Below are 14436 nucleotides of genomic sequence, written 5' to 3'. Positions count from 1 at the left end.
CTGCCCCAAGCCTACAGTGTTCCATGGGTTTGCTATACCCCGGCCGCTTCACAGCGAGATGACCTCAAACAAGATGGCGACCGCGAGCGGGCAGGTTCGCTTGCCAGGAAGCAAGATGGCGTTGGGCCGGAGGCGATCGTGGGGCGGTGGCGGGAGGTCGCCATGCGCGCATGCGTGGACGTGCGGCCGGGCGGTGGAGGGGCGGCGGCGGCAGCGCCGGTAGCGGACACAGGTAGGAGGCGCTGAGGGGATGGCTGCGGGGAGAGGTGCGGCGCGGTACCTCCTCCACCCCAAAGCCGGCCTGGGTTTATTTCCCCGCGTGTAGCGAAGCTGCTCGGGCGGCTTGAGGGAGACTCACCTCAGCGCAGTGGGGGCAGTCCGGGTGGGTATGGCCCCATCCCCCTCCACGCACACCACATAGTAGGGCCACCTGTGTGGGGTGGGGGTGTTCCATCCCTCCTTGCATCAGTCGAGCCCTGGACTTTGCCTCCCTCCGTTACTCTGGACGGTCCTCGGCGGGCCCCGGGGATGCCCGCCCTCCATTCCTCCTTGCTGTCACTACCCGTGGGCAGGAGCCTGTACGTCTGTCTTCTGCTCTGGAGGTCGCATCCTGGCTCCCACCCCCTCGCAGGATCCTGGCATGAAGAGGCAGCCTTGCCATTGCCTCATCCCCTGCCTTGAGGCAGGCGGTGGTGGGAATCTCCCTTACCTAGAGGTATAGAGTGGCGATCTGGCTGCCACGTCCCTGCCACACCTATCATCACCTGACAGCACACCCCCAAACGGGGCCTCAGCTGCCACCGAGCCTCAGTGGGAGTCTGCCACAAAATAATGGCCGTGCCCAGCCCCGCTGCCCCTTTTTCTAACGGGGATAAGTTCTTCCCTCAGTGTGGGGAAGCTCTGGATGGGGTGATGAGGGTGGCAGCACTGCTTTGGGCTCGGCTTCTCGGTGGCCAAACAAATACCATCCCCTTCTCTGACCTTACTTTGCCAACATCACCTGCCTCTCTCTGTTCCGTTCCTGCCTGTGAGACATTGGCTGCATTAAGTGGTGACCTAGTGCTGTGTTTTTCAGGCCTAAATTCTGCAGAGATTTCTGGTGGCCTTGGCAGCTGGGCTTCCTTCAGTTCAAGTGGAGTGTGGCAGGGTGTTAGGTGACTGTCTTTGAAAGGCTGCACAGATGAAGTCTCCCTGGTGAGAAGATGGAGATAGCAGAGCAGAAACTCCCAGTTGCTGCTCCTTGGGCAGAGCAGTAAAAAGATTTCTCACCTGGTGCTTCCTGTTAAGCCTTGACGAGAACAGGCTCTTTCTAGCTTCTGTGAATTCCACTCTTGGGAGTTGTTTTCAGTAAGGGTTTCATATTTACTTCCAAATCTGTAGTTTGAGGCCAGAGTTACCTGGCACTGGTCCCCATACCAGTGCTGTAGAAGTCTGCTATGGAATTTGCTTTGTGCTCATAGTAACATCGTGAGGAGCGAGTTCTTTCTGTAATCCATTTTCCTTACACTGTAAAACAATGAAGTGTTTACAAAGGGATGCAGGGTGCTGTTAAGTTAAATACCTTACCAGACTCCAAGACTATGAGACCTACCCAGTTACCTCTATTAATGAACCTTGTAATCTCATTAGGCCTAATCTTATTAGGGAATGAGATCTGATGTAACAAGATTGCTCTGCTGGAGCACAGCTTCACCGAAACCACCAGCTGGTTCAAGATGTTAATTGTCATCTGTGCTGCAATTCTGTTTGTGTGTATGAGCTCTGCAGGAGTGGCGGAAGCACCTGATGGAAGCACGTGATTGCCTGTAACAAGGAAGGTGTTCCAAACCTCTCATGATATGGAGGCATCTGGGACTGTTGGTAAATTGTACTGGGAAACGCCCTCATGGCCTCTTCAGAGTGACATGTTTCATTGCCTGACCCAGGTGGTATCAGGCTTTCAAAGGCTTCATTGCTTTAGTGTTCAGATACCAGGCTGCTGTGAGTTTGCTGCGAGGGACGTGGTTAGTGCTTCGTGTGGGTCTGTGTTTGGTGTTCCCTCGAGAGTCTCTGTTAGCAAGTGGATGATGTGAGGAAATGTGGTGTTAGGGTTCCAGAAGTAGTACAGTGGAAAGAAATGAGAGTTCTGGAGATGTAGTCACCTCTGACAGGGTGCACAGAATCAGAGTTTGGTCAGAGGAGGCTAAATTTTGTGGAATGTGTGGCTAGGTAGTTGTTTTCCTGGAGGGCCTTCCACTCAGTGAAATAGTTCCATGGAGGGATTTCCCTTTGTAATGAACAGAGCCCTGCCAGAATCTAAGCAGCTCCATGGGGTGAGTGGTCTCTGGGGTGTCTGTGCTTTAGAGGGACTCCTGTGGTGCCATGCACAGGATGGGGTGCATAGAACCTGATCTGTGCTCACAAAACAGATTTGTCCCTGACACAGGACAGGGTGAAGACATTCATGACTCTTTCTGCTAGTTGAGAATGTCATTTACTAGGTCTGGGAGAAACTGATATGCCCAGCACCAGGCGTTATGCTGTGATGGGTCACAAGGCAGCAGCTCTTCCACAGGTACAGCTTCATCCCTGACTGTGAATGGGGCTGGACTTGCAGCAGCCCAGACCTAACTGACTGTGACAAATGTCTAGAAATATGGTCCATTCTTGAGTGGCTTATCCGTCTGGTGGATTTACTGTGTTGCAGATGCAGAGACACTGAGCTAGCATATTTGCCTGGCCCTCTGGTTCAGCTAGTAAGCCACCCAACATCTAGAATATGCAGCAGAGGCAGCGTAGTGACAGCTGGAGCAAGCACAGACATCGCCCAAAGTTGCGTTTGGGGTATTCCAGCCTGCCTTACCTACAAAGTGGAGAATGAGCAGGAGGGTCATCAGGTTACTGTGGTCAGATCTGCAGATGACTATTTTGGGTTCCTGAGTGACAGCTTCAGCACATTGGAATCGTCTGGCCCTGCTTAAATGACCTGCTCAGGCCAAGATTCATGTCTATGGCGCTGCTGCCAACTCAGTTACAAGCAGCTTCAGCTGCAGAAGGCTGGAGCTCAGCCTTGTTGTAAGGCCAAAGGGTTGCCGAATTGCCCTGGGACGCGATGACTCAGAATCCAGCTGTGAGCTGGCGAGGAAGCTGGAGCAGATGTGCAAGCCCCAAACTGCGGTGTGCTTCCAGCTGCTCAGCGCCAGCACTCTCAAACAAAAGCAGAGCCTTCCTGGTAGCCAGCATTCAAACATCCTTCTCAAAAAAAGAAGATAAGATCTGCACATGTCACTGGCAGGAGCAGTGCCAGATGTCAGATGCGTGGGTGGAAGCTTCTCGAGTAAAGGCTAGTTGCTTTCTAATTTACGAGCTTATGGCGGTATGAGTGTGCTTTAGAAGTTCAGCCTCAAGGAACGATAGCTCTTCCCTCCTGCAGCTCCTTTTCTCTTTACTCCTTAAAGCTTAATGGCACAAAGACCTGACATACTCCACCAGTAATTCACCATACCAAGGAAAAGGTTATGAAAATACCAGTGTGGCAAGCTTAAATAACACAGGGCTTTGGATACAGAAGCAAAAACTTACTTTTTGTGAGCAACTATGATTTGTTTCTTTTAATCTGCAAATTTGCAGATGGGGTGGGGGGTGGGTGGAGAGAAGCCCATGTATAACATGGCCTAACAACTATCCCAGCAAAGTGAAATCACTTACAAATGTCAGCTGGCTGGAGGGGTTGCACATCTGTGAGGGAGTGACGGAGGGAGGAGGAGAGGAAGTGGAATGCCACCTTCTTTAAATAGTGCCATGGCATATAAATTACAAAATGAGGTGTCTCTGGAAACTTCAGCAGCTGCACTTTGTGCAACGTGGGCTCAGTGGAGCATCAGTTGGATGGGTATAGTGTTAAAGGCAGCACTAAGGGCCAAGCCTTGAGTGGGCTTTGCTTTTAAACAAGTTTTGGGTAACAAAGTCGCTCCAGGTTAAGAATTGCCCTAGTGGTCAGGCTACTGGTCTGTCTCACCCCACATTCTACCCTGCAGCAGCAGCAGGAAATGCTCCTTAGAGGGAGATCATGTGCCTGGCCACTGATGGTGGCCTTTCCATTTGCCCACCTTGAGCATGCACAGCTCTGGGATTAGGGATGCTAGAGAGAATTTCCCTGTCTGTTGCCTTTAGTAGCTATTTGTGTACAGCTGTTTTCCTTTAATTGCCTAATCCTTTGAATGTGACAAATATTTGCTACCTGACAGGTGAAGAAGTGTTTCCATGTGCTCTAGACGGGTTTCCTGATAGTTACAATGAGTTCTCCCAGTTCTTGTGTCCTGGTGTGCAACAGCTGCACCTTCACCTTATCCACTGCACGAGGAGCTGGGCAGACCTTGATTGCATCTGCCTTCGGCCTTTCCTCTCTGCCTGGAATCCCAGCTGTTTAGTCTTTCCTCAGTAGACAGGTGCCTTGGTCCCTTCCTTGATTACTTCAGTTGCCTTTCTTTGATCTCCTCCATCTCTGTGTCTTAGGAAGTTTGTAATAAAGTTAGATGTGTGGCAGTGGTCAAGATCTGTAAACACTGAGATTTCACAGAGTGCAAAACAATGCTATCCCCTTGCTCTTCATCCCATTCATGAGAGTGCCCAGCACTCTTGTACCTTCATCTGCCCTTAAGCCAATCTTCCACAGAAGGATCTTGGTGAGAGGCAGAGGATTCATCAGCAGGTCAGTTGGCTTAGTTATCCTTTCTTCTTAACCTTTGTCTTTACACATCATAAATTCTTGATTCCTTTTGAATTCATGACCACATGAAATGCAGCTTCCCCTTGAGGCTTGTCTGGATTTAATTACACCTATAAAAGTTCATTGTCTGGCTGAATTCTCCAAGCAGTGTCTTCTTTTTATCTGGCTGGGGGTTTTGGCATGGCGAGCATGCAGAATGGTGGCTCAGCTCCACAAGGGCTCTGCAGTTGGATCCAGCTGAGCTCTAGCACTTTGTCTGGAAATGGGGCTGATGTGCAGTTTCAATCTAGTGATGTAGTTGATTGGAACAAATGCTCTTCCTGCTCCTTCTGAGGAATTCTTTGGGCTAGGCAAAGTGGACAGTTATTTTTGTTTTTCTGATCTTGCCTAGAAGTGGTCAGACTCATGGCTTCTGGGAAATGCTGAATGGGTCTGGTGTTTCATCAGATTTCATACCCAGCCATTTATTCTTCCCTTTGATCTTCTGCTTGGACTTGCTGCAGCTGATGTTGCAAGCCTGAAGGCTGAGGTGGTGTATAGTTTCCCTTTTCTGATGTGCTCATTCTTATCTTGCTTTGTTAAGTCCCCACAGCATGTGAATGCAGGACCCTGAAGGGCAGAAACAGGAGTGACTTCCAGCCCTTTATCTTGCTTTTGACAGTGTTAGGGTAGTGCCCTTGCTGTCACCCATCATGCATATGCTGTGAACAGGGCTTCTTATGATGACACAGGCTGGAGAAGCTGACTTACACTGATTTAAGAACCCTTAGCATCTCACCACATACACAAGTGCCCCTGAAGTGGTATCTTGTGTTTTGCCTTTGGTAGTGACTTGAGTGTGAGATGGGGGCTCTGAAAAATCAATCTGAAAATCACAAGAGGGCATCATGTGAGGATGATGATCCACTTCCTGGCTGTGAACTCCAATCAGTGTCAGTGTGAGGAGTCCTCCTCTGACACCTCATCCCCTTGTGAACATACAGTGACCTGTTCGGGTATAAGGCTGCAGTTTCCACTTCCTTTGTTTCCATGTATGTTGCTGTACAGCCAAGGCATCATTATTTCAGGCACCCTGAAATTCAGGCCACTCCAAGATGACCTGGACAGCTGCTAAGTGACTTCTGCTTGCCTTTACTGCATGATGGCAGCATGTCTGCTGCATGCCCTCATGTTCTGGTCATGTCTCTTCATGCCGTAAGGCTGAAACACTGCCTGCTATAAATAACTCCTGTCTGAGCCAGCCCAGGTGCAGTCAGCTGCGAGTGCCTGGGGAGAGCAGCGTGCACGTGTGAGATGATGTCATGGTTTTGGTCATTTTTACTTGGCTAGATGGTTTTGGTCATTTTTACTTGGCTAGATGGTTTTGGTCATTTTTACTTGGCTAAAAATTTACACCAGTACTTAAAAAAGTCAGTGCCAAGGTGTGTTTTCTGAAGGCTGCTTTGTTTACAGCTGTCTAGCTTGATTCCTCCTGTGGCCTTGCCTTTAAGGAGGTGCAAAGAGCTTATCAGCTGCTTGCTGGATTACATTACAAGGTAAAGGACAGGGCAGCCTGCTCAGGAGGAGACAGTTGTCCCCTGGAGAGCCCACAGCCTGGCCTCAGCTTAGTGAAACAGCTTTAGCGCAGCAGACAGCTTTTAGTCTCTCAAATCCCCTCCAATCCACTTTGGAACACCTCCTCGAAGCAATATGAATTCTGATCTCTGCAGACAAAGATTTACCAATTAATTTAATTCAACTTTTAGTTCATTTAAGAAACTGCACCTGGTTTCATTTATGTTTTGGTTTGTTGGTTCTCTCCTGCAGGAGCAACAATGGATCAGCTCCAGCAAAGATGTAGCCGGTGTTGGGAAAAGACATCCCATGTGAAATGGAGGTGATCAAGGGAGCTGAACGCTGACTGCACCGAGATGGGGCTGCGACTCCTGCCTTGTCTTTTCAATTTGCACACTGCAGTGATCTATGGGTCCCTGTCTCTGTTTGTTTCCATTCTGCACAACGTGTTCCTCCTGTACTATGTGGACACCTTTGTTTCTATTTACAAGATTGATAAACTGTCCTTTTGGATAGGAGAGGTTAGTCTTTTCCAAAGGCTTCTGCCCTCTTAAGTAAAAAATTCTGAAACCAAAACCCACTCCTTGCTAGAAGTGTGAAGAGTCTTAGTTGCAATAGCAGAGTTCCCCTTGGGAGAGGGAGCAGGGGAGCCTTCTGCCTGCTAACTTGGCTTTCCCAGTTTTCCCCACTTATGTAAACAGAGAACAAGCTGGGACAGAAAACCAGAGACTTTGTTCATAAGACTGCCTTTCCTCTGGGGACATCAGAGTGTTTCACAACCAGGGAAAACCACTGGCCTCACTGTGTTGATCAGGCAGTTGCTCCAGATAAGGGAATTGCACAGTGGTGATGGGGCAGGGAGGGTGCAGTGGAGTGGCTCCTGGTGGTTGTTCCAAGTGCCTTTTCAGCACTGTTTGCCTCAGGTACAGAAGCCAGGCTTTGCAGGCCCTGTCCTGTGGTTTTTTTTTCATTGTCTTGTTTTCTTTCCTAGACAGTGTTTCTGATCTGGAACAGCCTCAATGACCCTCTGTTTGGCTGGCTGAGTGACCGGGTGTTCCTTAGCACACAGCAGTAAGTGAGGTTCCACTTCACAGTACCACCAAGGTTGGAAGAGACCTCAGAGATCATAGAGTCCAGCTTCCAGCTGAGACTGGCAATTTGTTTGGTCTCTGGGGAAGATGATGTGAAATTGGCATCTTTAAAGTGATGACATGGGAATGGTTACTGGGGCATGGAACTCCCAAATGGCTTTTCCTGGTTTTTTAGAAATTCAGTGCTCTCTGCATGTTGTTTCAGTACCCAGCTGTATAGAGGAAGTAATGTGTCTGCTGACTGGGTGTGACTTTAGCCCTTAACAACGATGAGTGGTACAAAACCTGAAATAGGGGCACCTCAAACCTCTTAGTAGGGTGTTGGAGAGTGCCTGCATGTGGTTTGGGAGCCACAAGGTGGGGAAAGGGCTGTTCTTTCCACCTGGAATGCCTCAGATCAAACCAGCTGGATCATAGGTCACTGTTGGCCATGAGCATTTCTCATGTGTTTACATCAAGCTTTTAATGACAGTCGTGGTGTGGCTTCCTCCAGTGAACACTTTTTAAGTGCTCATTGAAATACTTTACATTGTGCAGGGCAGACAATGCAGCACTAGCAGGGAGAGACTTGCTGTGGATTTAAAAAAAATCCCTTTGTGCTTTTTGGCCATCTTAAACTCATTTTCAGTGAAGGCATCTGATGTGGATGCTTGTTCCCTGAACACACTTACACTTACACAGCTTCCTTGGAGAGGGAGAATACATGGTCACACAGGGGGGTTGTCCAGGCATCTGAAGTTTCTGTCTTGTCTTGCAGGCCAGGAGCAGAAATTTCTTCCCCAGAAGTAGTTCTGAAGAGACTCAGAGCACTAAGCCACAATGGGCCCCTCTTTGCCATCTCTTTCCTGGCTTTCTGGGTGGCCTGGGCTCATCCCGGTTTGCAGTTTCTTCTTTGCCTCTGCATGTACGACAGCTTCCTCACCATGGTTGACCTCCATCACAACGCCTTGCTCGCAGACCTGGCCGTTTCAGCAAAAGACAGGACTAGCCTCAACTTCTACTGCTCCCTCTTCAGTGCCATAGGCTCCCTCTCTGTCTTCATGTCCTATGCAGTGTGGAATAAAGAGGACTTCTTTTCCTTTCGCGTATTTTGCGTCGTGCTGGCCCTCTGCTCCATCGTTGGTTTTACCTTGTCCACGCAGCTGCTCCGCCAGCGTTTTCAGGCTGATGGGAAAACCAAGTGGGACCAAGAATCAACCCTGAAAGAGTAAGTGTCACTGATCTTTGCGGTGGAGCAAAGGCCTGGCATAGATCTGAGGAGTCCTTCTGTGCACTGCAGCAATCTACATGTGTGGGAAGATCCAGAACAAGGCAAATTTTTGTTAATTCTCTGTGGTTCTTGTTTGTTGATGCAGTTTTCAGACTCACCTCTGTCACACTGGCTTCTCATACCCTCTGAAAATAGGACAGAAGTATCTCGTGACACCCCTGGCCCAAATTGGAGGCAAAGCCTTGACCTGCCGTATGGCCATCCAGTGTTTGGAACGTGAAATGAGTTAATATATAGAGCTCCCAGTGAGGCCTGTGAGTGCCAAAACGTTAAAAGCAGCTTATCATGAAAGCATTCCTGCTTGAGCATGAGAGCACCTTGGTGCCCATTTCCTGTTGGACAAGTGAATGTCTCTTACCCTGCTCATTTTAGTGATAGTGGCTGGGCTGTTGGTAGGCCATGATGCAGCTGGTTTTCCCATTCAGCTCTCTCACTTTTCCTTGGGCTGCCTTCCTTGTTGCCTCTTGTTATGAGTTGCCAGCACTATCCTGTACTAACACAACAGATCCCAATGAGATCTGCCAGGTGAGCTAACCCCAGGGATCTGGAAGACAAGCATATGCATAGTGGAATGGCTCTTAGGAGAATGCTTTTATGGGCAGGAATAGGAGCTTTAGGTTTGGAAGACAAATATTCTTCGGGATACCTGTTGCCTGTGGCTCAGTAGACTCTGCTGTTTTCATTTGGTCCAGGGAAGGCTGGGATGGGAGCTGAGAAGAGACAGCTCTGCATCTGTGCTGGGAAAGCTGGTATGATTTATGGTTACATTCACTTTTCTCTTCTGCCCTTAGGCTGTACATTGAGAAACTCTCCGTCCCCCAGGAGAAGAGGATCACCCTGGCAGAGTACCTCCAGCAGCTCTCCCGGCATCGCAACTTCCTCTGGTTTGTCTGCATGAACCTCATCCAGGTAGGCACAGCAGCAGCATGTTGTGATGCAGAGGATGAGCACTGGCTCTGGCTGTCTGAGATGGTGATTCAGCAGTATGCAAGTTCCCCAGGAAGGGCAGAGGTGCTTTTGGCACCCACTTGATCTCGGAGCCTCCTATACATACTGACTGATTGAGTAGCTCTCCTTATGACACAAGGATGCTTCCTGAGCAAGCTGTGGGGTGCACCTTCCTCCCTCTGCAGCACAGGCTGGATTACAGGGGCTGGCTGAGCTCTGTGCAGCCCATCGGGGATGCAGAAGCACAAGGTCTGGCTCATGGTGGGGACAAGTTCAGGAGTGCAGTTTGCAGCCTGGGTTGTCAGCACTGCCTCCTCCTTTGTTCTGCTCTCCTGAAGCTCACATCACTGTTCTCACTGTCCAGCTGGATCCACCTCCCAACTGGCTTCTGCCATTTCTGTTCGTCCTCTTCAGTAATCGCAACCAAATGCTGGCAGCCTGGCCAGCTTTGCATGCTGCAGTCATGGTTCCTGCCTCCCTGGGGATCCCTCAGTTCCCCTCAGGCAGGCTCTTGACTCTGCTCTGTGTCTTTGTGTTCAAGCCTTGCTGCTGCCTCATCCTTGTCCTCTTGACAGCTGCTACCTCTCTGCTGACGTACCACTGCCTCCCTCAAACCCTTGTTGTCGTCACTGCACCTCCTTGCCCTGCCTGCCCCAGCAGCACTGTGCATTGAGCAGGTGCCCTGCCAACAATACCTTGGCAGCTGGGAAGTAGTACTGACCCCAGCATGACCAGTGGCATTGCAGCTGTGCAGTCTCAAAGCCTTACAGGGTCTTAAACTCCATAGCTAAGCTCTGCTGAAGCACTCCTGGACCTTCCTGCATGGTCATTGGCACAGGCCTTCTGGGGTACCAGAGTCCAGAGGGCTGTTAGCTTTTTTTTCCTGTTCTCTTTTACTGCTGTTCCTGCTGACCAGCTTATCTGCATGCTGCCTTCACAGGTTTTTCACTGCCACTTTAACAGCAACTTCTTCCCTCTGTTCCTGGAACACCTGCTGTCAGACCAGATCTCTGTCTCTACTGGATCCTTCCTGCTTGGTGAGTCTCTGGTGGGACTGGAGGGAGCAGCCACATTAGGACCTGGCCTGAGTGTAGATTTGCTATTCCCAGACCTCATGTGGGGAGAAGTATGCTCACACTCTGGGCTCTGGACTCTAATACTTTAAACACATGCACACATTCCATGTGTTTCCCCCTGGGACCTCTGCAATCTTCCTTCCTGGGGCACAGAAATAACTTGGAGCCTTTTCTAATGGTGATGAGCCCAATGTGCTGGACTCTGGCTTAGGCTCCTTGGAGGTATTGCTCTGAGGATTAGGGGCTGCATGTAGTGTCCCCAGGATGCAGCAGGGAATACTACCCTGAAATGAATCCCTTTCTCTCTGTGGCACATGGACTGTTTCCAAGCTGTCACAGATAAACGGGCACTAGTCCTAGTTACCCTGGGAGGGCTCTATGAGGGCCAGGTCTGGTCATACTGTTCTATCCATCTCATTTCTGCTCCAGGCTGGGACTCAGCCTGTATGTGGCATTGCATAAGGCTTTTCTTCCTTGCTGCCTGTGAGGCTGATGGAAGGAAGTGTCTCTCTGTAGGAAGGATGTGTGCTGGGCTACAAAGCCACTGAATGAATTTGCTGCAGCCTTCTGTATGGATGTGGGGGCTATTGTCCCACAGCCCTGCCGTCAATAACCAGCCTTGTTCTCTCTCTCTCAGTATGAATCTTAAGGGTGGATACTGAAAGTCTCTCAACTTATTTGTGCCTCTCTCTGCTCAGGTGTTTCCTACATTGCCCCCCATCTCAACAACCTCTACTTCCTGTCCCTCTGCCGCCGCTATGGAGTTTATGCCGTGGTGCGCGGACTCTTCTTCCTGAAGCTGGCTCTCAGTGTGGTCATGCTCCTGGCAGGACCCGATCAGGTGTATCTGCTCTGCATCTTCATTGCCAGGTAGGCAGGCAGCACTCACTTCCCCTCCCCTCTGTCAGCTGGGAAGAGAAATGTCTTATCTGTTTTACAGAGAGGGGTGGGAAGCAGGAAACAGTAGCCAGGGTCACACAGAAGCCACGTGGCTCCCAGTTCTGACAGCACCTGACCATGAGATGAGTCACTGCAGAACCCACAGGCTGTGCCTGCAGCAGAGTGAGGGAGCAGTGGTGCTCAGGAGAACAGAGACCCAGCAGGGCTGGTGGCAGCCTGCAGCAGCCTCTCCCAGCTGCTGTGCTGAGTTGCTCTCCGCCTCTGAAGCCTGCCTGGGGTGGCAGCCCTCAGGTGTGTTGCCGCTGCCTGTTGGCCTCTGAGCCACTATGTGCTGTCCCCAGGCCTCTCTGTGTGATCAGGACTGATCCAAGGCATCACTGCAGGGTATGCCAGGCTTATTCCCAATAGCATTCCCCTCCTGTAACCAGGGCTTCTGAAATTTAAAGTGGAGGGGACCCTTTCTCACCCTCCACATTTTCTGTCACCTGCTCCCATCTCTTTTGATGCCCCTGTTTGGTTCTTTGCCTATTGTTCTGCAGCAACAGGGTATTCACAGAAGGAACTTGTAAGTTGCTCAACCTGGTGGTGACTGACTTGGTGGACGAAGATCTAGTCCTGAATCGCAGGAAGCAGGCAGCCTCGGCGCTGCTGTTTGGGATGGTGGCTCTGGTCACCAAACCAGGACAGACCTTCGCCCCTCTGATTGGCACCTGGCTGCTATGTGCCTATACAGGTAAGGATGCTCCTGGGGACAGCAGCTGGGCGGGAGAGGGCAGACCTGTGGGTTCCATGGCCTCCAGCTGAATTTCCAAGGCCAGTCACTTGGAGGGTCCATCCCCACTGTTCTCAGTCTCACAAACTCTTCTTTGACACCAGGCTACGACATTTTCCAGCGCAACCCCTTGAGCAATGTGGTGAGTGCTCAGCCGAAGCTGGAGTCTGATGCGGCCTTGGAGCCAACTCTTCGCCAGGGCTGCTTTTACCTCCTTGTTTTTGTACCCATCACGTGTGCACTGCTGCAGCTTGTCAGCTGGTCTCAGTTCAGCTTGCACGGGAAGCGACTGCAGATGGTGAAGGCTCAGCGCCAAAGCCTGACACAAGGCCAAGCACCAGAGGTCAAAACGATCTAGGGATGCCTGAGCCCCCAGAGTGTTGCTGGTTCTAGGCTGGTGCAGGACAGCAGGCTCAGTGCAGGGATGGTGGGCTGAAAAACCCTGATGTTTGTGATTCAACTGTGAAATGCTGTAATACAAATGTTTACTCATGCCAGGGGGTGGTTGCAGAGGAAGGCACAGAAGTTCAGCATGTAAGGGGCCTGGGATAGATTGCTTGGCCACAGGAGCAAGAACACATTATCCTAGCATGGCCTGGGGAGCAGAGGGCTGCTTATCCCAGCCGAGAGGTGCTGCTTTGCAGTGCGTGCTGGAGAGAGCCTCTGCCCTGGGCATGGCTCTGGGGAACCGCAGCCTCTGTGGCTGAGCAGGAGGGGGCAGCACAGGGAGTCAGAATCATAGAATTGTTAGCGTTGGAAGGGACCTCAAGGATCATCTAGTTCCAACCCCCCTGCCGTGGGCAGGGCCCTCACACTAGATCAGTCCTTCCCTGCTAGAGCCCTGCAGCTTTGGGGAGCAGAGTGGGAGGCTCCCAAGGGACCAAGTGACAGGCTCAGTGCAGGGCTGCATGAGCAGGATTAAGAGGAGCCTGAAGGCTTTTCTCAGCAGCTAGTACAACCATTCCCACATACAGTGCTGAGGTTTTTGGACCAAATCTACACTTAGGCATTTCTTGTTCCCAGGACAATATTCTGCACAGCCAGAATCTGCTGGCAGTGCTTGTTCTGTGCTGAGGTTCCCTCCTTCGTGGCCTTGCAGAGGGAGTTGTTGCTGGGCTGGAAAAGATACGGGGCCTGAACTGGGCTCAAAGCCTTGAGCTGGAACATTTCTGCTGGCATCCTGCTGCCTGTCTTCCTTCCTTCTCTCCCCTCCACAGCCCTGTCCAACCAGTACTGTCACACAGCTGTGCAGTGAGCCCCCTCCTATGCTGGCTGGGGCTGTGGAGAGGTCAAGGTACCAGCCCCTAATGCAGCTGGTGGAAGTGCCTCCCTGCCCAAGGCTGTCCCGTTTGACCCAGTGAGACAGTCTGGTGCCATCCCCTCTTGCAGGGGGCGAGTGCAGCCTGGAGAAGACACCAACTGTCTCTTTTGTGCCTTTGATTCATCTTCAGAGTCTGTCTTGACAGTGCTGGGCAGTCACAGGGTTGAGATTTTACCACTGTGGGTGAGGCAAACACCTCAGGTCCTCCATACTTGAAAGAGTGCCCCAGGGTTTGATCATCTCTACCTGCTGAGCCATGGACCTGAGAGCAGGTGGCATGGTCTCCTTGGTTCTGTCTGGGGACAGTTGGAGTAGGTAGTCACCAAGGGGATCCCTCAGGTGAGGGAACACCTCAATCCCTGCAATGTGTTGGGGTGCAGGCAGCTGTGCCAAAGCAGAGTTCTGCCCTGCCTGTGCCTGCAGGAGTGGCAGCAGAGGCAGCATTTGGAGGCTGCTACACACTGAGGGCCATGCTGTTTGTTCAGTGTCAGGTTCCCAGCCCACCAGCCTGCCATCTTGCCTCAGGGCACTTGCCTTCTGTCTTGAACCGAGATGTTCCTGCCACCAAGCTTCTCTAGCAGTTCAGTAAGTTATCCTAACAAAATGTGAGAATGATTCCTCATTTCATAAATTAAAGAGATATTATCTTTTCTGTAGCCCTGAGTTTTTTTTCCTTGCATGTGGATCATACTGACTGGGTTGATAGGGGGAGAAAAAGGAGACTGCTCCCCTCCAGCAAAACCAGGTGCTGGGGCTTGGGCCAGTTTCTGCAGGGGACAGAGAGGATCAGTGAGCT

At 51.0% G+C, this 14436-nt stretch overlaps 1 protein-coding gene across 3 annotated transcripts in view; it reads left to right on the top strand.

Moving 5' to 3' along the window:
- Positions 1-187: 187 nt before the first annotated feature.
- The window catches only part of MFSD13A (major facilitator superfamily domain containing 13A), a 14646-nt gene continuing 397 nt past the window's right edge, over positions 188-14436 (top strand). The window contains exons 1-9 of one of the 3 annotated variants that reach the window (XM_068139491.1): positions 188-232; positions 6515-6584; positions 7254-7333; positions 8111-8560; positions 9415-9532; positions 10512-10608; positions 11346-11517; positions 12087-12280; positions 12424-14296. In XM_068139491.1, the coding sequence (XP_067995592.1) occupies positions 6579-6584; positions 7254-7333; positions 8111-8560; positions 9415-9532; positions 10512-10608; positions 11346-11517; positions 12087-12280; positions 12424-12677 (1371 nt within the window). In that variant the 5' untranslated portion in view covers positions 188-232; positions 6515-6578 and the 3' untranslated portion in view covers positions 12678-14296. Of the gene's footprint in view, positions 233-6514; positions 6784-7253; positions 7334-8110; positions 8561-9414; positions 9533-10511; positions 10609-11345; positions 11518-12086; positions 12281-12423; positions 14297-14436 lie in introns of those variants that run through there. The other 2 variants (XM_068139489.1, XM_068139490.1) reach the window with 2 other exon arrangements.

This window comes from Melanerpes formicivorus, unplaced genomic scaffold, assembly GCF_026170545.1.
Source record: "Melanerpes formicivorus ecotype bairdi unplaced genomic scaffold, bMelFor1.0.p_v2 SCAF_6, whole genome shotgun sequence".
Lineage (NCBI taxonomy): Eukaryota > Metazoa > Chordata > Aves > Piciformes > Picidae > Melanerpes > Melanerpes formicivorus.
The sequence above is the reverse complement of the archived record's forward strand: the minus strand, read 5'-3'. Positions and strand labels throughout refer to the sequence as shown.